At 41.1% G+C, this 12,975-nt stretch overlaps 1 protein-coding gene across 5 annotated transcripts in view; it reads left to right on the plus strand.

Annotated features, from left to right (window-relative positions):
* Nucleotides 1-12,975, plus strand: part of SGMS2 (sphingomyelin synthase 2) — a 100,675-nt gene that overhangs the window by 68,400 nt on the left and 19,300 nt on the right. For 3 of the 5 annotated variants that reach the window (XM_055587918.1, XM_055587920.1, XM_055587919.1), the window contains exons 2-3: nucleotides 5,847-6,546; nucleotides 10,081-10,198. In XM_055587918.1, the coding sequence (XP_055443893.1) occupies nucleotides 6,092-6,546; nucleotides 10,081-10,198 (573 nt within the window). In that variant the 5' untranslated portion in view covers nucleotides 5,847-6,091. Of the gene's footprint in view, nucleotides 1-4,896; nucleotides 5,049-5,846; nucleotides 6,547-10,080; nucleotides 10,199-12,975 lie in introns of those variants that run through there. The other 2 variants (XM_055587916.1, XM_055587917.1) reach the window with 2 other exon arrangements.

Here is a 12,975-nt window from a genome sequence, read left to right on the forward strand (position 1 = left end):
ATAGACTTCAATCAGATCAGATCAGATCAGATCAGTTGCTCAGTCGTGTCCGACTCTTTGCGACCCCATGAATCACAGCACGCCCGGCCTCCCTGTCCATCACCAACTCCCGGAGTTCACCCAGACTCACGTCCATCGAGTCAGTGATGCCATCCAGCCATCTCAACCTCTGTCGTCCCCTTCTCCTCTTGCCCCCAATCCCTCTCAGCATCAGAGTCTTTTCCAATGAGTCAACTCTTTGCATGAGGTGACCAAAGCATTGGAGTTTCAGCTTTAGCATTGTTTCTTCCAAAGAAATCCCAGGGCTGATCTCCTTCATTCAGAATGGACTGGTTGGATCTCCTTGCAGTCCAAGGGACTCTCAAGAGTCTTCTCCAACACCACAGTTCAAAAGCATCAATTCTTAGGTGCTCAGCCTTCTTCACAGTCCAACTCTCACATCCATACATGACCACAGGAAAAACCATAGCCTTGACTAGACGAACCTTTGTTGGCAAAGTAATGTCTCTGCTTTTGAATATGCTATCTAGGTTGGTCATAACTTTCCTTCCAAGGAGTAAGCGTCTTTTAATTTCATGGCTGCAGTCACCATCTGCAGTGATTTTGGAGCCCCCAAAATAAAGGCATCCTCTGTTTCCACTCTTTCCCCATCTATTTCCCATGAATTGGTGGGACCGGATGCCATGATCTTTGTTTTCTGAATGTTGAGCTTTAAGCCAACTTTTTCACTCTCCACTTTCACTTTCATCAAGAGGCTTTTGAGTTCTTCACTTTCTGCCATAAGGGTGGTGTCATCTGCATATCTGAGGTTATTGATATTTCTCCCTGCAATCTTTATTCCAGCTTGTGTTTCTTCCAGTCCAGTGTTTCTCATGATGTACTCTGCATATAAGTTAAATAAACAGGGTGACAATATACAGCCTTGACATACTCCTTTTCCTATTTGGAACCAGTCTGTTGTTCCATGTCCAGTTCTAACTGTTGCTTCCTGACCTGCATACAAATTTCTCAAGAGGCAGATCAGGTGGTCTGGTATTCCCATCTCTTTCAGAATTTTCCACAGTTTATTGTGATCCACACAGTCAAAGGCTTTGGCATAGATTTCAATAAGTTTCCTTAATTTTTAAACTATATTTACACACTTAATACATCTTATCTTTTTAACCACTCCAGATGCCCAACCAGGTCAACATACAACTTTAACAAGCAAAGTGCTTCTTAGCCTGTTGACTGGAGCTCATGTCTGTGCTTGGTCTCCTCTGTGGAATGCGGCCATGAGCCTCAGATCAGAACTGGGAGTGAGTCATAAACCGCACACTTGCACCTTTTCTTCAAGCCTTGAAAACTCTGTTACATTACTCCTTTTCCATTTTTGGTAGACCATGAAATTAAAAGATGCTTACTCCTTGGAAGGAAAGTTATGACCAACCTAGATAGCATATTCAAAAGCAGAGACATTACTTTGCCAACAAAAGTCTGTCTAGTCAAGACTATGGTTTTTCCAGTGGTCACGTATGGATGTGAGAGTTGGACTGTGAAGAAAGCTGAGCGCCAAAGAATTGATGCTTTTGAACTGTGGTGTTGGAGAAGACTCTTGAGAGTCCCTTGGACTGAAAGGAGATTCAACCAGTCCATCCTAAAGGAGATCAGTCCTGGGTGTTCATTGGAAGGACTGATGTTGAAGCTGAAACTCCAATACTTTGGTCACCTCATGCAAAGAGTTGACTCATTGGAAAAGACTCTGATGCTGGGAGGGATTGGGGGCAGGAGGAGAAGGGGACAACAGAGGGTGAGATGGTTGGGTGGCATCACCGACTCAATGGACATGAGTTTGGGAGCGCTCCGGGAGTTGGTGATGGACAGAGAGGCCTGTCATGCTGCAATTTATGGGGTTGCAAAGAGTTGGGTATGACTGAGCGACTGAACTGAACTGAAGCTCTGATAGGAATTACTGAGGCAAGAATACTGAAATGGGTTGCCATGCTCTCCTCCAGGGGATCTTCCCATCCCAGGGATCGAACCCAGGTCTCCTGCATTGTGGGCAGATTCTTTACCGTCTGAACTACCAGGGAAGCCTCTACACTTTTCCAGATCTAAATCTGTACTTAATGTGATACTGCATCCTTCTTATATAGTATTTATGTATTTGTCTCACAGTTTTGTAGTTACTGTATCCAAAAACAGTATGTTAAGTATATTATGATGGCTGTAATTTATTTAACTTCCTATTGTTGGACATTAGAGTGTTTCCAATTTCTGCTTATAAATGTATTGAAAGCATACTTGTAGAAATATTTTGTGTGCATCCTTATCGCCTTGAGATAAATTCCCAAAATAGAATAACTGGGTGCCATTGCCCCAATATTAGTTGTGTTGTGCAATATCTACTGGTACAAAGCTTCTGCTGCTCCCATTTTTACTCCTTGATGAACCATAGAATCATTTTGTCAAATTACAGGAAAAATACTATTGGGATTATTAAGAGAAAGTGATTAATGTATTTCAATATGGTAAGATCAAACCCTTTATGGTATAACAGAGGTAAAATAAAACATATAAACAAAAGTATGTATTTTTTTATAATTTGACAGAAAGATCCTGAAATTCCCTTAGGGATGAAAAGTGTAGGATTTTTTTTCCCCACTAGATATTAGAACACATATTACACAGCTAAAATTGTGATATTGGCATTGAAAGACCATAGCTGTATATATATATATTTTGTTCCTACTGTTGAGTGCTTTCTCTCCCCCAGATCAAGTGGATAGTGAATTTTATCAGTGCCTTTTAAACATCACTCAAGATGATCATCGGAGAAGGCGATGGCACCCCACTCCAGTACTTTTGCCTGGAAAATCCCATGGACAGAGGAGCCTGGTAGGCTGCAGTCCATGGGATCGCTAGAGTTGGACACGACTGAGCGACTTCACTTTCACTTTTCACTTTCATGCATTGGAGAAGGAAATGGCAAGCCACTCCAGTGTTCTTGCCTGGAGAATCCCAGGGACGGGGGAGCCTGGTGGGCTGCCGTCTATAGGGTTGCACAGAGTCAGACACGACTGAAGCTACTTAGCAGCAGCAGCAGCAGCAAGATGATCATATCTTTTTGGTTTACATTTCTTTGTATTTAATAAAATACAAATTACAGTTATCTCCTAATTTGCAAGCTTGTATTTCTGGAGTAAATTATACTTTGGTCTTAAAGGGAAAAAAAAAAAAAAAAAAAAGCCCTAGCAAAGCGGTGTTATTAAACTAACAGTTTCTGAGTTTTGCACTTGCCTTCAAAAGCAAGATTAGTCTATAGGGATCTTAAACTTTTAAAATATTATCTAGACTAACTTGCAGTGTTTTGCAATGTAAGAAGACTTGGAAAGCTTTTCATCTGCTTGAGCTCTGGCAGAGTATACCCTAAACAAATGACCTAAAGGGGTTGCCAGCCTCAGGAGGAACTGCTGTGGCTTTTGTCACTTTCCAGATACTTGCTGGTAGGCGAGTCTCACCGTGGGAATGAGTGTGTTGTAATGATCGTCGTGATGATGAACATTGCGTCCCAAGATTGGTTGACACATGATGATGTGCTTTGTGTATTTAATCTTCTTAATGAAACCCCAAGGAAAACATCAGTCCTGCCACTAATGACAATAAACAGGCTTTGTACTCACAGAGTGCTCTTCCTCCCAGGAGCACAAAGCTCTTTATGATTAATTATTTCAGTCATTCCCACACTTGTCCCAGTAGGTAGATAGCTGGATGCTTCCTCTTTAAAAAAAAAAAAAAAAAAGGCAACTATTTTCTTCTGTTCTACATTCTATGTTCCAGAATTAGGTAGCTACCTTTTAAAGACCATCTGTATGTCTGCTAGAGTGGACCTGGGCTTCAAAATTACAAGCCTCTTTCCCCTACAAACATCAAACGCAGAGCAGTTGTGGAGTAGTAAAGTTGGATGGAATTTGGATGATAGTTTGGCAGGATGCTATGAGTGGTGTAGCCTGAAGTTGGCAAAAAGAAACAAGCTCTGGCTGACCCAGTGCTTTAGTACCTCCATTAGAAGGAGTTGACATGGTGTTGATGGTCTGTTTTGTAAAATACCTTACGGAGTCACCTGTTCATTATACCTAGTCTTCCCACAACACTGCGCCAGGGCAGTGCAAAGAGTCTCTGTTAGGCCTGTTTTACAGAGAGGGGCCCTGGTCCTTTCTCACTGTGCTCTGATGCCTTAGTATCTGGAGGCTTTTCCCAGGGCCAGGAGAAAGGTGAGGGGTAATCGCTCTTAGCGGATCTTCATCTCGTAGTGATCCACCTAGCCCTGTAGGCTAACTTTCCTCTTGCTTTCACTTCCTCGGAAACGGACAGTGCCTTTCTCTGGACACATTTTTGGGACACAACTAGAGCTACATTCTGATCTAGCCATCCATCTCATTCTTCTTCTTCTTACAATATGCCAGTCAGTCTTCAAAGTTTCATCACTTCGGTTCTGCCTCTTCAGTTAGATGTTGAGCTCTTTGGGTGGCATTCTGGTTGGCGTGTATGTTTTTTTTTTTTTTAACTTCTTTTTATTTGCCCCTACATATCCATCAGTGTCGGGACATTTAGGTGCACAATGAACATTTCTGGTTGATCTGTTTGCCATTCACAACTGTCAACAAATACTGCCTGTCTATACCGTCTGTGCCATTTTAACTTTCTTTCCTTGTTCTTTCGTTAAATAAAGGCTTGGCTGTCATCACTTTGAGTTTTTCCTTCTCCCAATTTCCACCCCCTGAGGTCACTCTGAAAGGGAGGTCTTTAAAATGCAAAAGCTTGTGCTTAAGTTGTGCAGTGTCCTCTGCGTGGGGACTAATTACGAGGTTTGGAAACCTCTTCAGGTGGCTGGGATCTCCAGCAGGACGAAAATACTGCTTTCCTAAATTGAGAACAGCTGGCGCTGTATTGCTGCCCCGTATAAAAGAGGTGGTGCTGGTGCTCTGTGCTGTGGAGAGAGGTCTCTGCTCTTTGGGGCCTGTGGAGCTTCAAGCAGAGAGCACCTTTCGTCCCTGGTGTCCTGGTGGGTAAGTCGTCTGAGCCGGTCCTCTGGGTGCCCGCTTCTATAGTTGGACAGAAATTATGATGCATGGAAATGTTCTCAGTTACTAATTCACTATGTTGGTTGTAGTGAATTATTTTCTTCTTCCAGAAACCAGTAGAGTTTGCTCCCTAAATGAGACATAGCTAGTAAGGCTTTGGTATCTTTTCACTGTGTTATTTTGTAGGCTGTCCGCGTTCCTTCTGTATGGTGTGAATCTCTGACTGCAAAAGGATAAACAGAGTTAGTACCGTTTAAAATGTCTTGAATATGTTCTAAAAAGTAGTCACTTAAAGATTACTATGAAAATAGAAAGTCGACAAATTCAGAGAGTAACAAGTATTCCATACGTGTAAGCAACTCATCACAGTGTTTTATTTTTTAAGATTCATAGAGAAGATGCAGTCTTAGGAAGGAATGATATGATCTCTGGGGAGGTTCTGGCTTATTATGACTTCATGGTTAGCAACAAGGGATACTGTCTGATGAAGTGTTTGCAATGCTGGGTCCTGACTTTTATTTAAAGAAATTGAAAAGGAATTGTTTATTAGAATGTTCCTATTTATACTGAAATCAGCTCAAAAAGAGAAGAATTCCAAGATGAAACAATTCAATGTTTTATAAATAAACTCCATCTCAGCAGCTTTTAACTATGTTCTGACGATATATTTATAAAGCAAATGGCTTTGGTATTTATTTCCTTATTTTGATAATGTTTTTGTTTTGGATGGTTGGCAAGTGGACAAGCATGGTTTCTGAACAGAGTTCTGTTTTGTTTTTCCAGGTGGGACAGTAACATCTTTGGGGGAAAGAAAATTGGCTTCCTTTCCTGAAAGTGGTAAACGTATAGCAGATGATGGCCCAGGAGGAACACTAGAGAGATGGAGACCATCTATGTTTTCCACTAGGAAACAAGATCAGTCTTAAGAGTCCATGTTGATCTTGGAAATAGAAGGATTAAAAAAAGTCAAGTTTCCGCAAAGAACAAGAACTTTACCATCTCCTTTTTGACCTGAAGACCAGGGGACAATGGATATCATAGAGACAGCAAAACTCGAGGAACATATGGAAAATCAAACCAATGACCCTGCAAACACTTACGCGAGACCTCCTGAGCCTGTCGAAGAAGAGAACAAAAATGGCAACAGTAAACCTAAGAGCTTATCCAATGGGTTGCGGAAGAGCACCAAAAAGTACCCGGACTATATCCAAATTGCTATGCCCACAGAAGCCAGGAACAAATTTCCCCTCGAGTGGTGGAAAACGGGCATTGCTTTCGTGTACGCTCTTTTCAACCTTGTCCTGACAACCGTCATGATCACGGTTGTGCACGAGAGGGTCCCTCCCAAGGAACTCAGCCCTCCACTCCCAGACAAGTTTTTTGATTACATAGATCGGGTGAAATGGGCATTTTCTGTATCAGAAATAAATGGGATTATATTAGTTGGATTATGGATCACCCAGTGGCTGTTTTTGAGATACAAGTAAGTAAGGTCTAACATGTTTTGGGGGGTTTGCCATGGGAGTTTATATTTAAGTGAGTAGATGTGTAATCGAAATGCTCTTTCTCGGTTTTATCTGATAACTTCAGTCTTATCCAGGCACTTGATGAAAAGAAGAGATAGAAAGATCTACAACCTTGAGTAAATCCAGTCGTTATTCCATCAGCATTTATTGAGCATCTGTATGGAAGTGGCAGGTGTGTGTAAAGGTGCAGGAATGCTGTGGTGGATGACTCAAAGCTTGTAAATTTAAGGTGCAGTTCTGATTTCAAGCAACTTGGCACTATGGTATTTGCATGATACATTCAGAGGCTTGGAAAGGAATACATTCACTTCATCATGCTTGTGTTATTCCAGGCTCTTGACAGGTGGGGAAAGTAGTCGGCTGTTACTCAGAATGTGATGATTATATTGGTCTACAGTCAATCACAGCAGGCTTTGAGGTTTGCCTCTCTTCAAGAGTTCTCAGATTTTACATTTCTTTTCCATTTGCCTATTAGCAATTCAACCACAAGAGTTTGCTTAATAAACTGCATTTAGACCTGGGTCCATGCAGTTTGGGTTTTACATACCTGTAGTAAACAGGCCTTCTAGTTTCCTCACGCCATCACAAAGGAGCAGCTAGTTCACTGGCTTCAGTCTTCCCTTTTTAAAATAGCAGAAATCAGGAAGTGTAGTAAGCCAGGTACTTTTGCTTTGAAGACACTTAAAAATAGGACATAGCTCTGAAGTGGTTATTTCTGTTTCCCTGTGAATTCAGACTGCTAGCCCATTAAAAAAAAGAGGGGGGGCCCTCAGTTCCTCTTTTCTTCTCAGCCATCATTCAGATGTTTTTTCTTGCTAAGATTCTAGTAATTAAGTCACAAATATAAATTTGATCAAAACATTGCCCACAAACAAGGCTTTTGAAAGTATAATATATGCTAATGTATTCAATACACTTCAGAGTCAAATAGGATTTCATTGTTAATGCCACAAGATCATTTTTTGAAGAGGGAATTTATGCTGTATTATTTTTTCAATTGGTTGTTGCTTTGAGATTTGAAGAGTTCAATATATCTTTGCTAAAGAGTTCTACATCAAGTTTGCAGTTTTGAAAACTTGTTCCACAAACTGAAGTAATTCCTGAGCATTCTCTTGTAAATAAAATATGTCTCTCAATATGTATAAGTGAATCACATAGCTGTCAGTTGTCTTAGAACTTCTTACAGGAGGTGTTAGTTATGACATGCTTCACGCTAAAAGCTAAAAAACTTTTAGCATTTTTCTTTTCAGTGTCTGGAATTGACACAATATAAGAGAGACTGCTCAGGCCAAAGGTATTTGCTCTCTTTTATTTTAGAGCAAAGTTTTATTCGTATATGTCCATGAAAATAGAAATGTTCCAGGGTCTGGTTAGCAGCTGGCTTCCAGCCTGAAGTACTGCCTTGGTGTGTTTGAATGTTCATCCAGAGGATTGTTGTTACCTGCCTCTCCATGGCCATCTTCGGTTTTACCACATCAAAACTTGTAGTCACATAAGCCAGCCACGCATTTTAATAGCATCCACTGTTTCGGTCACAGTCCACCAGCAAAAACTTGTTGGGGGAAATCGCACTAATTTTTCTTTTTCAGGTAGATTCGGATCTAACATTTTAGTAACTGGTGGAGTAATGTTTATAACTTGTTTTGCACATTCCAGCTGAATAAAAAATTCTGCTTGTACTCTCACTCTCTCACTTAAGAGCACCTTCAAAGCGATGGGGGAAAAATAATTGGCAGTAGTTCTTAAACTAAATAAGACTGCAGAATGCATATTTCACCTCTAAGTTAATTTTCTGTTCTGAGCACTGCTGAACTGTGAATACTGGAGTGAATATAATTGACTCATAATAATTCCTGCTTATTACTTCACCTTGTCTAACAGCATGGAGCACAGTTCAGCGCTCCTTTTGAGCCTGGGGTTGAATCAAAGGGAGAATAGTTTTTCACTTAACCAAATGGAGACAGTCAGCAGTGTTTATCACCTGTTCCTTTTCAGTGCTAGAAAAGGCAATGCTAGAATAGTAAGCCTTTGAAAGAGATGCCTTGCAATAAATAAATGCTTTCATCAACTAGTCAAGGTGGTTTTTCTCTATATATTTTGACCCCAGAAACCCTGGAATCTTCTTAAAATAGCTCTTGGAGACAGACAGCTAAAATTATATCTGTACATAATTCTTTAAATTAGAAGTCTCAACAGTTACCTGAATTAGACCATGATCCACAGCAGACTGCAGTCTCAGATAAAACTTAAAATATGCCACATGCCTGGAACTGTCTGTTTTTCCAGAGATCTTTGGGAAGATCTGGTTTGGGAAGTTTGAGAGCTCTGAAAATGGGGGACCTGGAGTAATATAGTTTATGTACTAGGAAAGTTACAACTAGTAATTCTAAGGGCTTTGTGGGTCTCACCCATGTCTTAATCCCCAGAGCCCAGAGTTTATAGACCCATCTCTGACTGCACAGCAGGGCCATCTTCAGAACTCTTTTTTTTTATTTTCTAAAAAATATTTATTTGGCTGTCCTGGGTCTTTGTTGTGGCATGCAGGAGCTTTGGTTGTGGCATGTGGGATCTAGTTCCCTGATTGGGAATCGAACCCAGGCCCCCTGCATTGGGAGCAAGGAGTCTTAGCCCCTGAGCCACTAGAGAAGTCCCATCTTCAGAACTTCCCATGCGTATTCAGGAGCCCATGAGGCAGTGGTGCAGACAGGCAAAGCCTTTCCCTTTGGAGACAATGTGCTCAGAGCCAGCTTCTAGGAACCACTGCCTTAGACTAAGGACTCAGAGGGCAAAGGACAGGACTAATGTTAGTCAAAACATACAAAGTGAAAAAGGACTTGTAGATTTTTAAATTTTTTTGCCTCTTTTCATCAAGAATGCATAAAATAAGGGTGAAATTTACAGCTTCACTCTTAAATATCCTTAAATGCACGAGGACCCTTTGACCGTCTTCAAAATATAATTCTCTGAAAATCTATAGTCATAGACAAAATAGTTCATGCCGAAGTTGTCAGAGTATTTTTGGATGGTCCCCAAATAACCCTTGCTTATATAACTTAGGTTAAATGAGTTGTCCCATTTCCCTGTGTGCCCAATTATGTAGTATCACCTTAGCTCATTACTAAATTCCTCTGTGGCTGTGGCTCGCTTATACCACTGCTGTGTTCCCAAGAGAGGGCTTATTAATGCAGTGGATTGACTGACAACATAGAGAGGTTCATTGAATTCTCTGGCAAAGAGTGCTTTTTTAAGGAGTGGTGGTGGTTTAACCTTTAAACTACTTTAACTCACCAGAGACTCATCACACCTTTGGGGCCCAACCCACCTAGATTGATCGCAGTACGTGAATCTTTAGTTCAGAAAACTGCAGATATTTTTTATTCTGTTAAACCTTATTTTATTTTATTTTTTTTGTTAAACCTTATTTTATATTGCCTTTAGGATCAAAAAGCCCCAGTAAACCTATTTTTTCCCCATCCCTATTTTTTCCTTAGGTCAATAGTGGGGCGCAGATTCTTTTTTATCATTGGAACTTTATACCTATATCGCTGTATCACAATGTATGTCACTACCCTCCCGGTGCCTGGAATGCATTTCCAGTGTGCTCCAAAGGTAAGCCCCTCCGAATTACCCTTTAGAGGATGTTAAGCAGTGATTGAGCACCTGCTCTCTGTTATTCGTTCTCCTAGACACATTCATATGTGTTAACTGAAATCTAACACATTTTCTGCTTTGCTTTAGATTTTGGGGGTGGGGGGGGAATGAAAATGTGGTAATAAAATGTATGTCTTTGTGCATAAAACTTTTATTTTCTGCTACCCGGAAGTTACTGCCGGATTTTGGACTCTGCTTTTTTGCCATCTCATTTTCTCATTCATCCAATCATTTTGAAAGTATTAAGTTCCTTTTGTATCCCAGGTGCTGTAGGATAGCAATGACCAAAATGAAGTTCTCCTCCTCTGAGAATGTATGTTCTTATGGAAGGATGGCAGTGAATAAATAGTCATAACTTGTTACGCGGTGGTAGGTCAAGTAGCTGTCAGTTGGAGAACAACAAAGCTGAGTAAGGGTGAAAGGGACTCTGAGGGTAGGTACTATTTTATACAAGTGTCCCCCATGGCTCAGTGGTATAGAATCTGCCTGCTAATGCAGGAGACGTAGGTTCCATCCCTGGGTTGGGAAGATCCCGGGGAGAAGGAAATGAGCACTCACTCCAGCATTCTTGCCTGGGAAATCCCATGGACAGAGGAGCCTGGTGGGCTACAGTCCGTAAGATCGCAAAGAGTCAGACATGACTGAGCAACTAAAACACAACAACACTATTTTGCAGAGTGGTCAGGAAAACTTCTTCAATAAGAAAGCTTTTAGACAACCAGGCTTAGGGAGTGAGCCATGTGGATGGGGTGAGAACTCCAGGACAAGGAAATAACTGTTGTGGTGCATTCCAGAACAGCAGGGAGACCTGAGTGGCTGAGCAGAGTTGTGAAAAGTTGAGATGATGCAGTCGCATATTTCACGGGACCTTTAGCCCATTGTAGGAACTTGAACCTTGGTGGTGACTGCGGAAGTGAGGAGAAGTCATTCCATTTGGGATAGATTTTGAAGGTAGAGCAAACAGGATATACTAATAAGTTGGACATGGGTTTAAGAGAAAGAAATCAAGGATAAACTCAGAGTTTTTAGTAACTGGAAAGATAGAGTGGCCTTTTGCTCAGATTGTTGTTGTTATTCATTTGCTAAGTCGTATCTACCTCTTTGCGACCCCATGGACTGCAACACTCCAGGCTTCCCTGTCCTTCACCATCTCCCAGAGCTTGCTCAAACTCATGTCCATTGAGTTGGTGATGCCATCCAACCATTTCATCCTCTGTCACCTGCTTCTCCTCCTACCTTCAATCTTTCCCAGCATCAGGGTCTTTTCCAACGAGTCAGCTCTTCACATCAAGTGGCCAAAGTATTGGAGCTTCAGCTTCAGCATCGGTCCTTCCAATGACTATCCAGAGTTGATTTCCTTTAGGATGGACTGGTTTGATCTGTTTACAGTCCAAGAGAATCTCAAGAGTCTTCTCCAACACCACAGTTCAAAAGCATCAATTCTTTCCCACTCAGCCTTCTTTATGCTCCAACTCTCACATCTGTACCTGACTACTAAAAAACCATAGTTTTGACTATATAGACCTTTGTTGACAAAGTGATGTCTCTGTTTTTTAATACACTGTCTAGGCTTGTAATAACTTTCCTTCCAAGGAGCAAGTGTGTTTTAATTTCATTGCCGTAGTCACTGTCTGCAGTGATTTTGGAGCCCAAGAAAGTAAAATCTGTCACTGCTTCCACTTTTTCTGCTTCTATTTGTCATGAAGTGATGGGACCAGATGCCATGGTCTTAGTTTTTCAAATGTTGAATTTTAAGGCAGCTTTTTCATTCTCCTCTTTCACCCTCAGCAAGAGGCTCTTTAATCCCTCTTCACTTTCTGCCATTAGACTATTATCATCTACGTATCTGAGGTTGTTGATATTTCTCCCAGCAGTCTTGATTCTAGCTTGTGATTCATCCAGCCTGGCATTTCACATAATGTGCTTTGCATATAAGTTAAATAAGCAGGGTGACAACATACAGCCTGACATACTCCTTTCCCAATTTTGAATGAAGCTGTCCATTGTTTCATGTCCGGTTCTAACTGTTGCTTCTTGATCATCATACAGGTTTCTCAGGAAAGAGATGAGATAGGTAAGATGGTCTGGTATTTCCATATCTTTAAGAATTTTCCGCAGTTTGTTTTGATCCACACAGTCAAAAGCTTTATTGTAGTCAGTGAAGCAGAAGTGGATGTTTTTCTGGAATTCTCTTGCTTTCTCTGTGATCAAACAAATGTTGGCAATTTGATCTCTGGTTCCTCTGCCTTTTCTTTCTAAACCCAGCTTGTATTTCTGGAAGTTCTTGGTTCACTTACTGCTGAACCCTGGCTTGGAGGATTTTTACCATTACATTGCTAGTGTGTGGAATGAGTGTGATTGTATGGTAGTTTGAACACTCTTTGCCATTGCCTTTCTTCGAGATTGGCATGAAAACTGACCTTTCCCAGTCCTGTGCCACCGCTCAGTTTTCCAGATTTGCTGACATATTGAGTGCAGCACTTTAACAGCATCGTCTTTTAGTATTTTAAATAGCTCAGATGGAATTCCGTCATGTCCACTAGCTTTGTTCGTAGTAATGCTTCCTAAGGCCCACTTGACTTCATGCTCCAGGATGTTTGGCTCTAGGTTAGTGAATCACACCACTGTGGTTATCTGGGTCATTAAGATGTTTTTTGTATAGCTCCTCTGTGTATTCTTGCCACCTTTCCTTAATCTCTTCTGCCTCTGTTAGGTCCTTACCATTTCTGATCTTT

The sequence above is a fragment of the Bubalus kerabau genome, chromosome 7 (assembly GCF_029407905.1).
Source record: "Bubalus kerabau isolate K-KA32 ecotype Philippines breed swamp buffalo chromosome 7, PCC_UOA_SB_1v2, whole genome shotgun sequence".
In the NCBI taxonomy this organism is placed as follows: domain Eukaryota; kingdom Metazoa; phylum Chordata; class Mammalia; order Artiodactyla; family Bovidae; genus Bubalus; species Bubalus kerabau.